The sequence below is a fragment of the Henckelia pumila genome, chromosome 1 (genome assembly GCF_033568475.1).
Source record: "Henckelia pumila isolate YLH828 chromosome 1, ASM3356847v2, whole genome shotgun sequence".
Classification (NCBI taxonomy): domain Eukaryota; kingdom Viridiplantae; phylum Streptophyta; class Magnoliopsida; order Lamiales; family Gesneriaceae; genus Henckelia; species Henckelia pumila.
The window spans coordinates 167,827,265-167,847,277 of NC_133120.1; the positions used below are offsets into that span (position 1 = coordinate 167,827,265).

The window sequence follows — 20,013 nt, forward strand, 5'->3', positions numbered from 1 at the left end:
TCTTTAGTCAACATGGCCCAAGTCGATAAGCTTCTAACATCAATCTGATCTGCTCTCATACTTTGATCTGCCTTCAAGCTTCACTCCAGCTTTGTGGACAATCCATCTGACTTCTGACCAAGTCCCAGTATTCGAACAATCGATCTGCCTGAGGAACTCATCTGCCCATATAACTTCGATCCGATCTCAGTAGTTGATCTGACCATGAACTTGTTTAACACTAAGCTCATCTGACCACTGCTCTTCGATATGATCCATTCTCGTTTCTTTTCTAGTCAAGTTGATAGAAGCATACTTCAACAATATCTTGTATGATCGAAGGGATATATATAAATTCATCAACCCATGTTAAAACGAAAGTCCCCATCTCCAATGTAATAAAAATAAATAAATTGTTGTAAAAAAAAACACAAAAAAATTATGAAAACATGTTCCCAAATATCTTGTAGTTTTTTTTTTTAAATTATGTAAATAGTGTATTGTTCCTCAAACTAAAATAAAAAAAACACAACATAAAGCTGTTCTTTATTTATTTGAATAAGTGGAGAGATAATTTTTCTTATTTTTTAAAATTTATTTAAAGTGCCAACCTTTAGTTGTAAAGTAAAACTGATGACGTTTTGGGAAAGTCTATGCTACTCCTGGAGGTATACTCCCCATCTTTATTTCCAGACACCTGTCCACCTTATTTCCTTTTTTGTTTTTTTCCTTTCCTATTTTCTCTCTCTCCCTTTTCGATCAATTGTCTTCTTGTTTTCTTTTCTTATTTTCCGTTTTCACTTATTTTATCTTCCTTTGCTAATTTTATTTATTCACTCTTACTTTTAACCATGTCATTCTTATCATTTCTAACCATTAATATTTATAAATAAGATTTAATTTTGGATAATAAAATTAAAAGTTTCGAAATTTATATGATAGAATTTAAAAATTAAAAGGAATTTCTAATTACTAAAAAAACTCTAACTCTTTTGTAACTATTATTTTTACACACAATTTATGTGAAAAAATAGATAAAATTTTTATTTATATATTTTAATTCATATTTAATTATTATTATCTAAACTAAATTATAAAAAAATTATTGGTAAGAATATATATTATAAATAAATAAAATAAAATAAAATTATAAAAAAAATTATTTTAAAAATTTTAAAAATATTATTAACCTATACTACTTTTAAACTATGAGGAGAAATTTTAAAAAAATAAGAATTTTAGAAGTTAGAGTTTTTTAGAACACACATAATTAATTTTTTTTCACTGTGATGGAAAATTAAAATTTGTGCTAAAAACAAAGTGAAACAAACACAAAAAACTACATGAATTTGAAGTTAAAAACAAATATGCATTCTCGTGTAATTTTTGCATTTATTGAATTTAGTTTTTTTTTTAATGAAGAATACAAATTTATTATCAATTTAATATTAATATCTTACTTTAAAATTCTAAAGTTTAACAAAAACATTATTATTATGTTTTTGTATTCTTACCTTAAAATTCTAGTAAATATAAATTTCTTGTAATTTTTAAAATTTATTATTATGATGTCTTTTTGTTGATGATGTAGGAATAACCATGGTTAGAACTTAGAAGTAAAATAAATTAAAATAATGAAATATGATTTTTTTAATAAAAAAATCAATTCATAAAAGAAGAGAAAGTAAGTGAAAATAAGAAGGAAAAAGAATAAATAGAATACATGGAAAAGGAAGAGAGAACATAAAATAAACAAGGAAGAAAAATTAATAAAAAAAGGAATAAGATGGACACGTATCCACAAATGAAGATGAGGAGTATATCTCCCGGGATTAGCATAGACTCTCCTTGAGGTTTTAATATAAACCTCAATTTATAATTAGTGGCTAAATCAAGAAAATTTATTTGATAAAACATCCTCGTAAGTTTGAGTAATTACATATAACCCCCACTGGCCACCACAAGTCTTTTTCCCCCACAGAAAGTTTAATACATATAGAGCAATTTAACGGCTGCAACTTTAAGATGTGCACGCAGGCCTTCGAAATCGAGGAGGCAGTTGTTGGTGAGGCGTTCTCTACAAAAAAAAAAATTAAATAAATAAAATAATAATAGATTAAATTTAAAAGCAATAATAAACATTATAATTAAAATGCAATTTGTTGAATTAAAATAATTTTACAGGAATAAAACAAGATGTTTATATATCAATTTGGATTAATTCAAATGAATATAAATATATGTAGATTGATTATTACCTGTAATTTTGGCCGTAAGGTCTCTATGTCCACAGTCGTTTTCTGGTTGACTCCAGCACCTTGCTAATATTTGGAAACGAAATAAATAATAATATTACTTTTTTTAAAAAAAATATTGATTTAAGTTAATCTATAAAAATGCTATTTATTTTTTATTTCATGAAATTAATACCTTGCATAAAGCCCAGTCCGCAGAATCGAAAAAGACACGTTCAGGGTCCTACATTCACAAATTTAAGTATCTAAGTAATTAATTAACGAGTTGAATGTAATAATAAACAGAAAATTAATTTATATATATATATTCTAATTAAAAACAAACTAATTACCTTCGAGATTAGTGGTTTCTTCTTTGGCATCAAGCCTCCATACTTCTTATCCATGGAAGAATCCTACAATATTCAAATTTCAGAAAAATAAAAAAACAAAACAAAACAAAAAGTACTCGATTTTACAAATCAAATATTATTCTTCCGGAAAGACAAACCTATATTTTTTTATTTTCGAGTATATATGTGACCAAAAATTTATTATAATTAAATCTCGAATCTAATAACAAAAAGGAACATGTGCATGTTACGAAAATGTGGACGTAAAAATTTACACTATTATCACAAAGGAATATATATGGTCATATTTAGTGGACAGGCCAACAACCAGTAAAGTTCACAAATCCCACGCAATTAGGGGGTCCCTGCCGACAATCTTAATTACAATTATGGAATAATTATGAAGTCGCTAATCAGGATTGAGTGGCCTAATTAATTATATTTAAACCTTAATTCTATCCAAAGACATTGGACCACCGAGAGTATGCAGTTACAGGCAGTAGACCATGCTGCACGTGAATACTTCCCAACAAGCCCGCAGAAAATCTACATCACAATTATTTCCGTATAAATATAGCCTACCTCGAGGGCGTATTTGGAATTTTACACTTTAGTAGGAATCATACTTTTTTGTAATTATTTATTTATTATAATTTTAACTTTTATTTAAAATTTGACATAATATTGTGGCAATTAATTGTCCAAAAATTTACTAAAGAATATAATTTTGTTAATTTTATATATATATATATATATATATACACATTATGCAACTCTAATTTACTTTAAAATTCTAACTCATGCAAATATTATATTTATCTGTAGATCAGTTCGATACGCCCCACAAATATAAATTTCCCACAAATATAAATTTGTGAAACAATGTCACCATAGATACTTTGATATTGAAGATACGGACCACATTCGGCTTCATGCACGTTATGAACATTTAAAGATGGGAAAAAATATCTGTGTAAATATCTCAATTAATCTATATGGTTATAAACATATATAATGGGGAAACATAATATAGATATATTAATTTATAATATTCACACCATAAATACAATAATTATTTTTATATTCTATTGTATTATATAGGCAAAAATATTTATATATATATATATATAAAATAAAAGACCAGTACCGGAGATAATTAAACAAATATACCTCATGGCCTTGGGAAGAAGCTGCTGCTTCTGCGAACTCTTCACTTCTCTTGTATTCAGCCATATCAATCTCCTGTACGTGTTACGTTACCAAAATCAATAATATATCTCACTTATATATATATAACCACCATTGAGTGTGTGTTATGTGTGTTTTGAATATATATATATATATATATATATATATATAATCAAATGAATGAATGAATGAATGAAAAGATACATATATTATATATGTGGGATTTTACAAATTAATAGAAAAATATTGAAGCAGAGGATATGCTGGGAAATGGTTCCGAGGGATGGAACAAATATAAGGCCAAAGTTCACACAGCAGGCCAATTTTTTTTTTTTTGCAGAAAGAAACATTATATTGTTCCAATGGAAAGAATCCAAATTTGAAGTCAAAAAAAGGAAATATATTATAAATAAATCTCAAAAAGATATTAGAGAGAATCCCCATTACCTTGAATTGGAGGAGAACAGAGAAGGAAGCAAGCAAAGATGTAATAGAAAGAGATATATGAAAACAAATACAGAAAGAGTTTTATACACATATATACACCATACGGTGCATATATATAATTAAGGCTCTCGTGGAAGTTGAGTAATAGGGTGATTCAAGAATATTATTTTATTTTTATCATATTTATATATTTATTTTATTTTAATTTATTTATTTGTGCGTGTATATGTATCAAATATATATATATATATATATATATTGGAGTATAATTAAGATTAAATTTGGTTTAAGCTAGTTAAGACATCAACATCAATATTTGGCCACTATTTCAAATAATTAAGCTAATTAATCTTTCGTGCCACCGACACCCTATTGCCAAATGCATGTTAATTATATATTATTTCTTTTGTATTATGTGAAACGGCCTAAAAAGAAAATGACAATATGCTAAAAAAAATATAAGTTAATAAAAAAAACACAGATTTACGAAGAAAGTCCTTTTATCGGTGGAAGATTGTGGATAAAAGAGGGATTTCTTTGTATCGAATCGAGTATGAGATAACAGAGCAACAACTCATTCAACGGAGCGACAACTCACTCAACAGTACGAAAAGATTTTATCGGTCCACTCCCCTTCATTTTTTTTTACGGGCAAAAACTTGTAATATTATTAATCACGATGAAGTTGTTTAATTACAAGATCTATCAACCAAATCGAAAAAGTTCCATACTCTCAAATCGTAAGATTTTGGGAAGGAAAAGAAAAATGCTCAATAGAATGAGCAACCATGTTCAATGATCGACGAACATGAAAAAATCTCGCATCTTGAAAACACCCGAGCAAAGAAGAAATATCTGTAGCGATAGCTCCAATATAGCTACGATCATCCTCCGGACAAGTGACTGCTCACACCGTCAGAAGAGAATCAGAATAAACTTGAAGAAGCCCATATCTTCGATCGTTAGCCAGAAGCAACCCCTCCCTTATTGCAATCAATTCAGCATACACCATTGATTGGGGTTTTTTAATTTTCTTTCCAAAAGCAACAACAATCTTACCCTCAGTATCACGAAACAGCCCACCAATTGCAAAGTTATTTGAATCAATATTATAAACCGCATCCACATCGAGTCTTAGCCATAGGGGAGGTGGCGCAGTCCAACGATAATTATTTCCCAGAACACTATCATTGCGGAAAACTCCCCTTCTGACAATATAAACATTCGAAAATCGACACCATAAAAATTATATCGCATATGTGTCACACCTTGAATTTTTGGTGTCAAACTTTCATAGAATACGGGATCACATACTCTAACACACGAGCCACATTGATATTTTATGAAAATTAGATTAATTGGGCAATAAATTTCAAAATCATAATTAAAATAAAATGGCCGCATTTTACTGGTTGACAATCAATTAATGTAACATCCATTTAATAATTTATAGGCTTCTCCTAGCCTTTTTTGATAAATTTAATGAAACCTGTTAATTTTTTATTCCTTTAATATATGATTCCTATCTAGATACGTTTGAGTCAAATTATATAAACGTTGCCCAACGGCTAAGGAGAAAAGAAAAGGACCCCATCGATCGTGTGACAATTAGCCTTCAAACAAGATATACATAATACATGTGTACCAAAATTATATTTTTGGTTCGGTATGTGTTTTTCGATTTCGATCTCTTATGTGACATACATAATACATGTGTGCTTAATATATATAAGTTTAATTTTGTATATTTAGATTTTTGAAAATTTTATTCATTTGTGATTGAGAGTACTGATTTAACACGTCACACGTCAACATCATGTCAAAAAATGACTAAAATTATCAAACAAAAAAGTTAAAGTTAAATGACTAAAATTAAAATTTAGCAATATATAAAACCAAGATCTCAAAGAAGCAAACATATTGTATGTGAGTTGGCATCTCAAATAAAAACCATCTAAACTCTAGTCATAAGCTGATTCTCAAATCGGATAAGATATTAGATTATGTAACTTGTTTTACTTCATTATGTTCAAATGGAGATTAATAATTATTCATTATGTTCAAATGAATATGAATATCTCTATTAATTTTTTAACATTAGTTGATTTGTAATTGGTAAATGCAGTGTTTCAAAATCAAACCGAATTGGTCGGAAACCGGTAACAAGTCCGGTTCGAAATGCACTCAAAACCCGTTTTAGCCATTAAACCGGTCAGAACCGATATAAAATAGTCAAGAATCGTTAAACCAGTTCAACCGGTCGAACCAGTTTTCAATTTTTTTAATTAATTTTTTTACTTTTTAAAACCTTAAATTTATAATTTTATTATATATATATATACATGATTATTTGAAATTATAATTCGTTAAATATGTTATTTTAGTAATACTAAAGTTTATTTAGTTGATTTTTTTAATTTTTAAAATTGTACAACTGTAGTTGATTGTTGAATATATTTATATAGTTATTTAGTTTTCAAATTTTGGTATATATATATATATATATATATATATATTTTGTCTATCTATATACATCTTTTAAGTTTTTTAAATTTAAAATATATAATTTATTATGTTATATAAATAATTTTTCGGTTCAACCATCTGGTTAAATGATCATTTTTTTTAAAAGATAGATATGTTCTATTATAAAAATATTCAATAAAGGCATTGTTTGGTTTGATGTATTATTAATCTAGGTATAACTTATCCCAATTAATTTCGTCTTATTTTCGTCATATTATTTATCTATTTATTAATTAATAATTTTACATCAATTAAATCAAATAAAATATAATCTATTCATCAAATCAAATAATAAATTAACTATTTTTTTTATTTATTTTTAATTTACATTATATTACTTATTTATGAATTACTTATCCTATCACGGTATTGATTGGTGCTTGTGCCGGCATAGTTGCCTAGCATTGCCAAGGTAGCGTGGGAATTGGGTCCAATAACAGCCACGGAATGGTAACTGGTGTTGGACAACGGTAAAGGCCGGTTTCAGTTAAGGAGCATGACAATACCTTATTGGGCCGAATGTAGGAAGAAGAGCTGTTGGGGTGGACTACACACATCTGTTGGGCCCAAATTTGGATGGTGCCTTTGTGGGCCATCGTACATACCCAAATGCATCTGGACTGTTATCAAATTTACTAAGGCCCCATTCAATTTACCACCCCTTTATACCTCCCTTTGTGTGCTCCCAAGGAGCCTCCACATTCCAAATCCAATATTCGAAGAATATAAATAATTTTAGTTTTTCTATATTTACAAAAATAATTTATACTTTATTTATAATGGAATTAAATAATAATAGAAACCTGCTCTAAAATTTAATAGTAACAGCCGCGAACACTTCTGGTTTGCTGACGACATAATGTTGAAAGTAATTTAGGGTTCTCTTTTAATTTGTTCTTAAAATGGATACTAGCTCGCTTATATTAATTTGTAATTAATGAATTCACAGCGTTCTACATTCAATCTTGTGTATCATCATTAACAATAATGTCCAACATTTTTTCTAGGTACATAGAGTACTGAAATTATGGTTTGATTTTCTTATTTTTAAATTATTTTTTGGTTTTCATATGATGATAAGAAGTTAACTTTACAACTTTAATGTGAAAATTTATTTATAAGGATGCCTATGATATTTGATTGATTAATGTATGTATAAATACATATAGTTAATAATTGTACTTGTGATTTAATTATATAGTGCTGATAGATGTGCCCTTGAATTAATGTGAAATTAATATGTTTCTCCAATTATACATCGGGTTATGATCCGGTAATTTTTTTCCTTGTCCGATATGTTGGGTACCCGACCATTAACTATCCGAACCCGACAAACCCCACACGTGCCCAGCCCTATCCGAGATATGGTAAGCTAAGCACACAATAATAGGGTGTAAACTTATGTTTCTTTAATTTAGAACAAAATAAAATTTAGGTGGCAATATATAAAGTGGGAAACGATTAATAATTATGTGGTAAAGTAAATCTTATACAAGTATGACGCACGTACCTCAATATATTTAGTGTTATAATTTTTTTTGTTGAATAATTTTTTATATAAAAAATTCAGAGATTAATATCTCATAAATAATAAATTATAGTTTTTTGGATAGTTTTACTAAGTAATTAGACTAATCATTTAAAATGTATGGCGTTTGATAATAATATTTGATATTTCAGATTAGTAGTTATATGACCGTTAATTTGGTGAATGAATGTATGAAATCACCGACATGTTTATTTTTCAGTTGGGGAATTAATTTTTTGTTATACTTGGATTTTCAATCCATGATGTCGTAAATATAGGCCCTTTTTTTACTTGTTAGCTGTTACCATAAATAAAAATTTCCATGTGAAGGCCGATTAAGATAATATATATTTTGTTATTATTTAAATTTATTTAATTTGCAGAGTGGATATTAAAACTAAAAAAAAACAAGATTGCAAGTCTATATTTAATTTTCCGTATATTTCCTTTTAACTGTTACCATATTTACGCGGATTCTAAATGAAGCAACTTTGGTACCCTTTCATACAATATCTTCACGCTTGATTTTCTTGTTTCTTTAATTTTGGGTTAATTATTACAGGACAAAAACCCCAAACCCTTTCATCTATAAATACATATATATATCCGTTATAAATCTTACAATAAACACTACGAAAACCCCATCAATATTTGAAGGAATTAATTAAAGCCATATATCGTTGTTGTTGTTGTTTTTTTTTTTTCTGATCAAAGATGGGCAGAGCAAGATTGCGGCTGGAACTTTTACCCAAGGAGAAAGCAAGAAGAAAGACCTACGAAACTCGGAAAAAGGGTTTGGAGAAGAAAGCCAAAGAATTGTCCACTCTTTGCGGAGTGAATCTGTGCATGATTATGTACCCGCCACCGCTTAAGGAAGAACAAGTCGAGCCATTTGTTTGGAGCAACAATCCCGACCAGGTCGCGAATCTGATCGAGTCCCACAGATTGTCGAGGCTGGGCGACGAGTGCTCCAGATCAAGAACCTGTGATTTAGCCTGGTTCTACAAGGATCAGACGAAGAAAATCGAAGAAGAAATCGAGAAAATGAAGGGCAAGAATCGAGAAGCCAAATATCCCGACTGGGACAAAAGGTATGATTCCTTGTCGCTGGAGGAGTTGAGAAATCTCGCCGGTGTTTTGACTGACAAAATCGACGCCGCCAGAGATTTCTTGAAGGAAAGAAAAACCCAAGTACAGATCACGGAATCAAATTCTTCGACGAATCCGGTGAGTTCTCAAGAAAACTCTGCTGGCTTCACCATGCTAGGAATGGTGGACGGAAGGTTTGTGCAGTACCCCTTGCCCTATTTTGATGTGGAATATAATTATAATTACATTCTGGAATATCAGAGGAGAATGGCGGCGTGCGGCATCGGTGTTAATCCCGCGTTTAATGATGTTAATGGTGTGATTAATGTGAATCCCATGATGAGTTATAATGATCTGAAGACTGCATTTGAACAGGAGCCACAACATATTGGCCAAGGCCTGATGATTACTAATCCTGCTGATTATTATTTTCCTCAGATGGCTCAGCATTATATTGGTCAAGGATTCATGGCCAATAATCCTACTGATTATACATTTCCGGCCTCAGATGGATGCTTCTTATAATGGAGAAAATTGCTTCAACATGTGGAATTTTTGAGTTTGGATTAATGATCGAGGGATGTTGATTTTAGGGTTTTCAAACTTTGTTCTTTAATTTTTAGGTTTTTTTGAGTTTATGCATGGCTACTTTTTGCCAAGTATATATATATATGTTTGTGAATTTAATGATCACCACTTTTGAATATATGTATATGTATTTTTTCTTCGATGACTTTATATATCGGACTCAACGATTTGTTGTGCATTTAATTAAGTTCATAAATTTAATGTTTTTTTATGATACTTGGATATGTATCTTTACGAATTTAAGTTAATTTATGCAAATGTTGATTTAATTAGTTTAAATGAAGTGTGTACAAATTGCCAGATCATGTGTTTTCATATCTTATATATACTATAATGGATCGAATTATATATAGTCCATTTAATTAAAGAACCAGTCAAGAGACCCTTTAATTTGAGGAATTAATAAAATCAAACATCTACATATATATAGATATATGAGAGAGTTTATTTGAGGACCTTCGTTAATTGCTGCCTCTATTTTAGTCCAACCGAGTAAAACAACTCTGTGATTTGATGCTTGAATTTGTGATGTCATGAAGGAAGACACTTGTAATTTTATCAATGAAATTGTCATATCGAGCAATTAATATATATATATATAATGCCTTAATAAAATTGTGTAGATCGATGTTAATGCCTTAATAAAATATTTTGAGATATTCTCATGGGGAATGAATGGCTTTTTGAGAGTGTCATACTTCACCCATGCTACATAAATAAAAGAAATTTTCTGTTATTTTATTATCTTATTTCAGGAGCTACTCCTAAAGGTGTATTTTCTCAGAGTAATGGAAGTTCCGATCGAGGTCGACAATTTACCATGCACGTAAAAAGCCACTTACAGGTGCCTCAAAATCCATTTCATGACTACTCTTATCTGTGTAAGACAAGTTTCTCTACATGACACCTTGCACTGAATATATTCTAATTTAAACAGAAATACCGGCTTGCCAATACCTTCCAGATTCTTAGGTTATCACATTCTTATTGTACTGTATGGCATAGTTTGGTATTCATGATAGGATAAGTACATGATAGATAGTATAAAGATAAATTAAGGATAAGCAAAGTAGTATGATACCATATTGAATGTTTGGTATGATTTTAATAAGAATGATTGAAGATGTATATTGAAGTATAATGACAAAATTAACCTTATCATAATAAACTTTTATTTCTCATTGCTAAATTTAGATTTGCACTTCCATAAATGCAATAATTAAATTTGTATTTTTTTAATACAAATTATTATAAGATCTGCTATATAATTAAATGCAAAATTTATATTATTCAACTGTTTTTGTACAAAAAACATTAAAAAAATTTTAAAAATATTTTTCTCTCTAAAAAATAATTAAAATATCATTATTTTTGACCTAATAATAAAATTAATAGTGATCGCAAAAACGATTTTAAGAGTTTTCTTAACCAAGGAGTATCGAGCCTCGTCAGGTAAACTGAAGAAATATGTCAATTTCTTTGGATTCTCCACTAACTTGTCACCTACAAAGACCCTCTCATCCACTGTCATTCCTGGAATTGCACTCATAGCAGCAAAAACATCTTTAGTTGCAATAGGATCGTATCCAATTTTTGTTGAAAGGTCTTCTATGCTCACCTTTGTCATGTCACTGAAATTGTTCATGGCATCGACAATACGATCTTCTATTTCAGCACTTCGTTTGCATTTTTTCCCCACAGATTTCATACCAGATGTTGCATCAGAAAAGAGAGGGGCTGCTGAGACTGAAATCGAATCATCGTTGTCCTCGGACCCAGCCAACAGTTTTTTCAACCCCACACCCACTGCAATACCATCAGTGTTCCCCATGTTCAAGTCATCTTCATGTACAACATCAACAAAGCTCTCAGAGCACTCCTCTGTTGCACGATCGCGTCCAAAAATCTCACACCAATCATTATAATATGGCCAAGACCTATACCGCATCCCATGGATAGTGCTGTCCATCTGTGTGGAAATTAGAGAAACTCAATCATATATAGCATACCAAAACTTATGCAAGCTTGCAAAATCAATTCCAGATATTATTCATGTCTGCACATCAAATAGTACAGATATTATTCATGTCTACACATCAAATAGTGATCATCTGTGAGATCAATTCCAGATATTTTGATTCATACATTTATTTACATAATACTCCAATATACTTCATTTTCTTGATTTGGATGAATAAAAATGCAGAAATACAACACACTTTCCTCAGTCAATATACAACACACTTTCACAGTCAATAAATTTTTGTACAAAAATATCTCAACAGAATCAGACCTATCATTAACTTTCACATTAGCACAAAAAACGGGAGGGTTCTATAAAGGGTAAACAAAGCAGGGTACAGAAATTAAGAAACTACAAAAATTGTAAATCAGCTTGAACAGTCCACTATATAACCATACTACAAGATCAACATCTTATCCAACATCTTGAACAAATATTTGTTTGAATAGTTACCTTCTCAAGGGGTTCCCATGCTTCATTTGTGGCATCAATCATTTTCTCAGTTTCATTCCAGCCTATTTCGCTCTTGCTTAACAACGTCATCAACATACCATGAGACTTTTTTCACACATGAATTTTTGAATTGATGTGAAGATTGGCCCGCAAATCTGTATTTGGGAAGGTTTTCTTCATGACATTTTCTAAGAAACTCAAATAACCAATTCGAAATCCATTTTCGCTCTTCCAGCCTTGACTGATAGCTTCCTTTAATGCTTGAAGGAGAATTTCTTCCTTCCTTGTTGTCCACACCCGCCTAGTCTTCTCAACGTTTTTTCCCTTGCCACGTCCTTTGCTAATACGTATATAGTCATGGCTTATGATTCTATTTTTTTTTTTATGATAAGCTAGTATGGACAAGAACATAGCCACCTTCTCCTCAATCCTAACATGCCTAGATTCTAAAAGTCCTCCAACATGTGTGAGCAAATAACATAGTCGTGCAAATGCATTACGATTCATCCTCAAGTTGATGATGCATTGTGTATCTCCTAATTCAATAATCCTATGCAAGTGATTCATTTGAGAATGAAGTCTTCCTATGATACTGTACGAGACATCTTCTGAAGTTGAACGAAGCCTATATTTCCGATGCAGTACATATTTTGTATATACTCGTACTAAAACAGTAAAAAACACAAATGCACGCATAAGTATTTGGTGTAGCACTAGCAACACTTGGATGTCCCGATCTTGATTGTCCATGATAGAATAATTTCTGCCACACTATAATGAAGATTGTACAACATGTTAATTTCATTGAGTATACAACAATAATTATCCAATTAGCATAATGAATAAATTTTGCCACTGTTGGTATCTCAAAATAGTCTAAAATCCATTTTAGAAAAATTATTGATCATGAAAAAATTTTATTCATAATTATTGAAGTATTACGTACAACAAAATAAAGAAAATTAAGAAAAATAAATGAAAATATCCCATGTATAACCTACAACAAAATATATATATACGAAAATAAATTTTCTTGGGATCAATGAATTGTATTACGTACGATCTAAACTCCAACAACTCCAATCCTAAATCAAATATTTATCCAATGAATAATGTTCTCCTTGGAAAATTCGTCCATTCCCTTAGGAATTTTGACTCCCTCAACCTCTTTCATAGGTATGTAGGGACCTGTCACAGTCTACGGATTGGATGTATTGGGACATTCAATTTTTCCAATATCCGTAGTTTATGCCGTTGAAAAGTGGAGGACGATTGGTTGATTTTTCTTGAGCATAATCGCTCGCAAGATTTACCATAGAGCCTTTTTTAAAAGATTTTTCAAAAGTGTGTCTCTGATATCACTTGTTAGAACCTAATTGGGGGGGGGGGGGGAGGGAATTTAGGTTATATTGGCAACTTTAGCAATTTAAAGCGATTATGCAAATACGCAAGCGGAAGACTTAAAGCAATAAAAAATAAATGCGATAATAAATGCGTAAAATAAATAAAGCGATAAATGAGATAGGATATGTTTATGGAAGTTCGACGATAAATCTTCTACGTCTCCCCTTCTTGGTTAAGATCGATTAACCAAGGATCCACTAGCACTTCTACTTTCTGGTCTTGATAGCTCCAAGGATAGCCGTACAACTCAACATTATCACCGCGCCAATACAACTCGAACATTTGGCCTTAAGGGCTCCAAGGATAGCCTCAACAATCGTACAACACACTTGGCTTTACACTCAAGTGTTTACAACAATAACACAACCAACTCACAAATTATTTTTACAAACAACTCTTGAATATATTGAATATATCTTTTATAGAGCACTTGAATGAGAGAAGAATCTTGCAAGAGATAAGAAGTGAATTGGGATGCTTCAAATGGCCTCAAAATGCCTCTATTTATAGTTGCAAATTCGGGTGCGATCGGATCTTCCGTTGTTGCATTGGAGCTTCCATTCTGCCACAATTAAAATTCAAATTTTTTCTGGGCGCCAACACATCGGAGTTTCTGTTGCTGCATCGGATCTTCCGTTCAGGTCTTGGAGCGTGTGTCGGGAATATTCTACAGAATTTTTGTCTGTGCACTGCATCGGAGCTTCCGTTCTGCACAGGTAGGTACTGCGCAAAAAATATCAAAAACATCGTAACTCACAATAGAACCGTCGAATCAAGATGAAATTTGGACAGAGACTTAAAAACATCATAATTCATTGTGAACGTTAAAGATTGGATTTAGATAACCCAAACACGTCCAGTAATTTTCGTAATCGCTTCGTCTTGTTTTCACTTCTTGTTGTGCACGGCACTTTTGAAAAATCATATCTCCCAGTAAATCCATTGGATTGAGCTGAAATTTTGACAGAAGGTTTATAACAACCTATTCTGGATTCTTATTGAAGGAAATTGGATTTGGATATCTCAAACATTCTCAGTTATTTTCGGAAGTTGATTTTTCATCTTTTTAATCCTTCCCGAAGTAGGTACTGTTGGGCATATTTGAAAAAATTATAACTCACAATATAGCCGTTGGATTTGGATTCAATTTGGACAGAAGCTGCAAAACATCCTATTCTTGATTATGAATGGTGTAGATCGGATTTGGATGCATCAAACGTTTCCAGTAAATTTCAGAATTCTCTTCTTCATCCTTTTTATTCACATTATGCGAGTCATAGTTGAAAAATCATATCTCCAAATCTAGCCATTGGATCATTATAAAATTTGGACAGAAGGTCTACAACATCCTCAGCTTCATTATGACTGGTAAAGATCGGATTTGAATGAATCAAAAATTCCTAGTAATTTTCGCAAATTTCTGCTCCATAGTTTTGCTTATTACTTTTACTCATATCCATCGTTAGAATATTCCGCACATGAATTTAATTGTCAATAAGGATCGAATCTGTAAAGTCTGACTTTTAAACAATTAGTAACAATCAACCGAGTTTTGTAATCATCAAAACATAATAATATGAGACTTGTTAATGTATTAAAAATATTAATCTCATAACACGAGATTTGTATGTGTTTAAGGCGTAACACATGAAGACAACCTAAGTCCAAAAACTCCTGAAAAAAGCCAGAGAGCTGAACTAAATCCATCAGCAGCAGTCATCTCATGTCGTAGAAGGGCAGCAGAAGTCCATAATGGCTCGGAAAGAGCAAAATCAACCACATTGGCGCGAGAAGGAATCAAACATCATCCTCTACCATCATCCAAAAGCAGAGTCTAGGCAGGGGAAACCACAAAAAACTTGGTTGAAACGTCTCCCTAAAGAAGCAAAACAACAAGGCTGAGAGACTCACGAGCTCCAAAAGCTCCGATAAAAACTCGGAGAGCTTTTCCTACAAATAAAATAAATATCTACATATATATATAAATAGGTGAGGTAAAGGCGAGCCTAGAGAAAAAGAAGGGGAATAAAAAGAAGCCCAAGAAAATCGACAAAGACGGAGCGAAAATCTCTAGGTGATCCTAGATCTAAGATAAGGGAGCCCAGATAAGTCAGAACGGGCCAGAGCAGCGATGTGGGTGGTTAAAGGAACACCAATCTCCAATAAACACTGCCTATGGTCATGAGCCTGCCGCGCCAGCGAATCCGCAACCGAGTTTCCTTCCTAATAAATGTGCGAGAAATGAACCGACCTATTCCATACCAGAACACGCATCCTCAAGACAATATGATCCAAATCCCAATGGCACCTCCGAGATCGAAGAATCTGAATGGCTATCTGGGAGTCGGTCTCAATCCAAAGAGGAAAAAGGCTAAGGTCAGAACAGAGAAGGATAGTGAGGTCTTCGGAGTCAACAGAGACACCAATGAGAGAAAGAGCATCAACAATGACTTTGATTTCTTGCATAAAATCAATGATGGACTTCGATCGATCCCGGCTGGGGGGACATAAGTCTTGGAGAGAGTCGACCAAGCATCAAGGGAAGTGCGAGAAGCTGTAATGAATGGGATTATGGTGGGTGAGAGAGCACCAATAATCGCATTGAGGAGCAACTGATCTTGATGGACCCAGAGAAGATATTCCGTTTTGGGAGAGGTGACGGCGGCGACAGTAATGGTGGGTGGCGGGCAAGGCTTGGAGCCTTAGACATAGCCCAATAGATTATAGCCAATAAGAAGAAACTAAAACTAAAGTTCCCAGGCAGGCTAGTTGGTAGCGGTGAGTTTGAGGGGGCTTGAGCAGCCACATCGAAGGCGGTGAGAGAGGGTGGGGTGGTGAGGTTGATGGCCAAGGAAGACATAGTGGAGGTGGGCGACGACGTGTACTGGTTAGGAGTAGGGTTTATGGGTGTAAGACAAGGACTTCTGATATGATATAAATGTTTGAAAATGAATGATTATTATTAATCACAAGTGAGGTATATATACAATTGAATGAGTAGCTTATACACTAGATAAACACAAATAAAATCCTAGTATAGACTAGAATATACAAGGATATAATCTAAACAAATAACAGAAAATATTCACACAATCATAACAATATTCACACAATCGATCTTCTGCTAATACAAAATATGTTATTGTGATTTCTCCTTCTGCTGCTCTAGGCGTGGAGACCGAGCATATAATTTAAGATGATGTCTGTAGAAAAATTTGAAGAAATATAAGAACATCACTCAATTTGAGGATTGTGTTGTGGTTTCAGACACGTTCTTGTTTAAAAATTTTCTTTCATCTGTTTCTATACTTGGATAATTTGCTTGACGAAAAGTCATTTGAAAGATAGTCTTTTTTCTATGATGGTTATTATGCAGTATAAATTGTCTGTATTTTTTTAAAAGTATGGGCTATTTGGCTATGAGAAATATCACTTCCACGACCACTGTAGTAAGTGGAGGATTGACTGTTTGAATTATCTATTTCTATATATTATGTAAGAATTCTTTAGTGTGGTTTCTTGATATGACCATTAATATAATACTCCACATAAATTGAAAACAAAAGAAAACATACACACACAACCACTCTCCTCCACTATCTCAATTTTTCCCCCTCAATTATGATTTTTTTTTTCATTGAACTATTTTTTTTTTAATTTTTTCCCCAATTTTGGCATTTAATATATAATACAATTTTATTTGACAGTTTTAATTGATATATAATTTTATTATAAAAACAAACTATTTAGCACGCAACGTGTGCGATCACATGCTGGTTTATAATTAAGTGGCAAACCACAATCATTAGTTTATGCAATACATATATTTTTTATTCCATTAATACTAATATTTTATGCAAAGAATATGGACGGATCAAATTAGGAGTGTCAATTCAGGTGGATAGGGTTGACGAAAATATTATTTAAAAATTTTAAATCCGAACCCGATTTTATTTATTTATTTTTAACAAAATAATTAAATAAAAATTCAAAACACACAATAATAATAGTAATATTTAATTTAAACAGATAATAACAAAATCTAAGCTTATATATAATTTAAATTTGAAATTTTAGTTTTATAAAATTTAAAGTATATTTACTCCACAAAATACAAATTATTTTAAAAAAATCAAAATTTTACAAAATAAACAATAAAGGATGCAAACCTATTATATCAATATACAATAATTTTTTTTTTCAAAATACAAAATATAAAAACGTAGCAAATCTTTCTTAATTTTATATAAAAATAAAAAAATTTGGGTAATCTAGAGTCAACCCGGGTTGACCCACACTCGATTACTTTTTCGGGTTAGCTAGCGGGTCAAACCCGATTCGATAAAAAAAAATCCCAAACCCTAACCTAATATTTTTTTTGGATCGCTCATATCGAATTGACAGATTGAGTTATTTTTTACGGACATGAGCATATTTCTCATGGTACAATCACCAGATCAAATAGTTTTTTTTTTTTTTTGATAGGAACCAGATCAAATAGTCATTCCAAAACATATTAGATCAAATAGTCATTCCAAAACATAATCAAGTTTTACCATTCCTAAACGACATAAACATAAAACATACAAGCTACTCTAAGCAATCTAGGAATACTGGCAAACGAATTTCGTATAATTGGGTAATCCTCTCCTCAACTGTACGTACAATTGACTCCATATAAAGAAAAAATATATTATTGCTCAAACTAAAATAAATATTAGAATCCCATAGATTGTGAGTGGAGATAAATCACATAGAGCCCTTCAATCTTGTTCCCCCTTCCAATCATCTTCAAGCTGGGAATTTCCTGAATCATGCAATGATCATGGTAAAAGTGCACACTTAATTAGGAATTCATAGTTAGAGCACTTATCGATAGAAGATTAAAGTGAAATTGTGGAACATATAGCACATCCTTCAAGATAATGTTGGAGTCAAACCGAACATCCCCATGGTACCGCACTGAAATAGACTTGCCATTAAGCAAATTGATCGTCGAACTTGAAACAGGGTGCAATGATATGAAAGCAGTGCTATATGAACATACAAGCGCCAGAATCTATGATCCAGGTATGTTGATTGGATAAACTAGCCATGCTAGTCTTGTATGAGCTCGAATATGTAGGTGCTCTATCAGACCTTAGATGAAGAAGAGGCCAACTGCGTGGTTAAGAGAGACAACAGCCGCTGACATTGACCTGGCCGAAGATTCTGGAAAAAGTCACGGAGAGCACCAACATCACCATCATTATTATTTTCAGATCGGTGATGTTGATGAACATCATCACACTTACTGGCATCGAAGTTAAAAGTTTTAACCGAGGAAGGAATGACAATATTTTGCAGTCGTTCTGCCTGATAAATCAAGGAGAACACCTTGTTGATTGCTGGGAGCGGATCCATCAAAATAACTTGACGTCGAACATGGGCAAATGATTCATTTAATCCCATGAGGAAAGCCATGATGTATTCCATCTGCCAATTGACACCACAACTGCATTTTCCACGCCCCCCATAGTAGTTATTCAATTCCTCCCAAAGAGACTTTAATTTTGCAAAGTAAGCACACACTGTATCTTGATTTTGACGCAGGGAAAAAAGTTGGCATCGCAATTGGAAGATTCTCGGGCCGTCGTGTTGCTGGAATCGTTCTTTTAAATCGGCCCAGATCTCCATAGCAGATTGAGCAGAAAATATGATGCTATCACATATTTCTTTGGAAACAGAGTTCAACAACCAAGAAATCACGATGTTATTGTTGTGAATCCAAGATTGAATTAGAGCAACATCAGCATCTGAGGGTTTGACGATCGTGCCATCGATAAACCCAATTTTATTCCTAGCAGACAAGGCGATCACCATCGCTCTACTCCACCAGGCGTAATTATTGTCTCCTGTCAAAGGCTGAGAAACAAGAACCAACTCAGGGCTATGTGAGTGAGAGAGAAAATAAGGATTGGCGGCATCGGAGGCCTCCATAGCCATTGGAGGAGTGAATGAGATCAATTCCTTTTTAACTATAATACTATTTCCTTTTTAACTAAAGGGAATTAGGAGACGAACAACTCAAAATCGGAACCGTCATTATATACACACAAAATAATTAAATTAATTCCTTTTTTAACTAATAAAGAGTCAAAGAGAAGATAAGATAATTATTACTGGTCAAACAATATGATTCGATTTCAAAACACATAAAAA

At 32.0% G+C, this 20,013-nt stretch overlaps 2 protein-coding genes across 3 annotated transcripts; both read right to left on the reverse strand.

Annotated features, from left to right (window-relative positions):
- Positions 1-1,786: 1,786 nt before the first annotated feature.
- Positions 1,787-4,331, reverse strand: LOC140876171 (uncharacterized). Of its 2 annotated transcripts, none has more exons than XM_073280051.1 (6): positions 4,202-4,331; positions 3,737-3,808; positions 2,567-2,629; positions 2,410-2,457; positions 2,238-2,300; positions 1,787-2,056 (listed from the first exon to the last, which is right to left on the reverse strand). In XM_073280051.1, the coding sequence occupies exons 2-6, from the start codon at positions 3,797-3,799 to the stop codon at positions 2,000-2,002; spliced, it is 294 nt and encodes a 97-aa protein (XP_073136152.1). In that variant the 5' UTR covers positions 3,800-3,808; positions 4,202-4,331; the 3' UTR covers positions 1,787-1,999. The 2 variants fall into 2 exon arrangements, with proteins under 2 accessions (XP_073136152.1, XP_073136153.1); XM_073280052.1 differs by lacking the exon at positions 4,202-4,331 and adding an exon at positions 3,984-4,118.
- A 14,614-nt stretch (positions 4,332-18,945) lies between these two features.
- Positions 18,946-19,797, reverse strand: LOC140874422 (uncharacterized). Its single transcript, XM_073277708.1, has one exon. The coding sequence runs from the start codon at positions 19,795-19,797 to the stop codon at positions 18,946-18,948; it is 852 nt and encodes a 283-aa protein (XP_073133809.1).
- Positions 19,798-20,013: the final 216 nt, after the last annotated feature.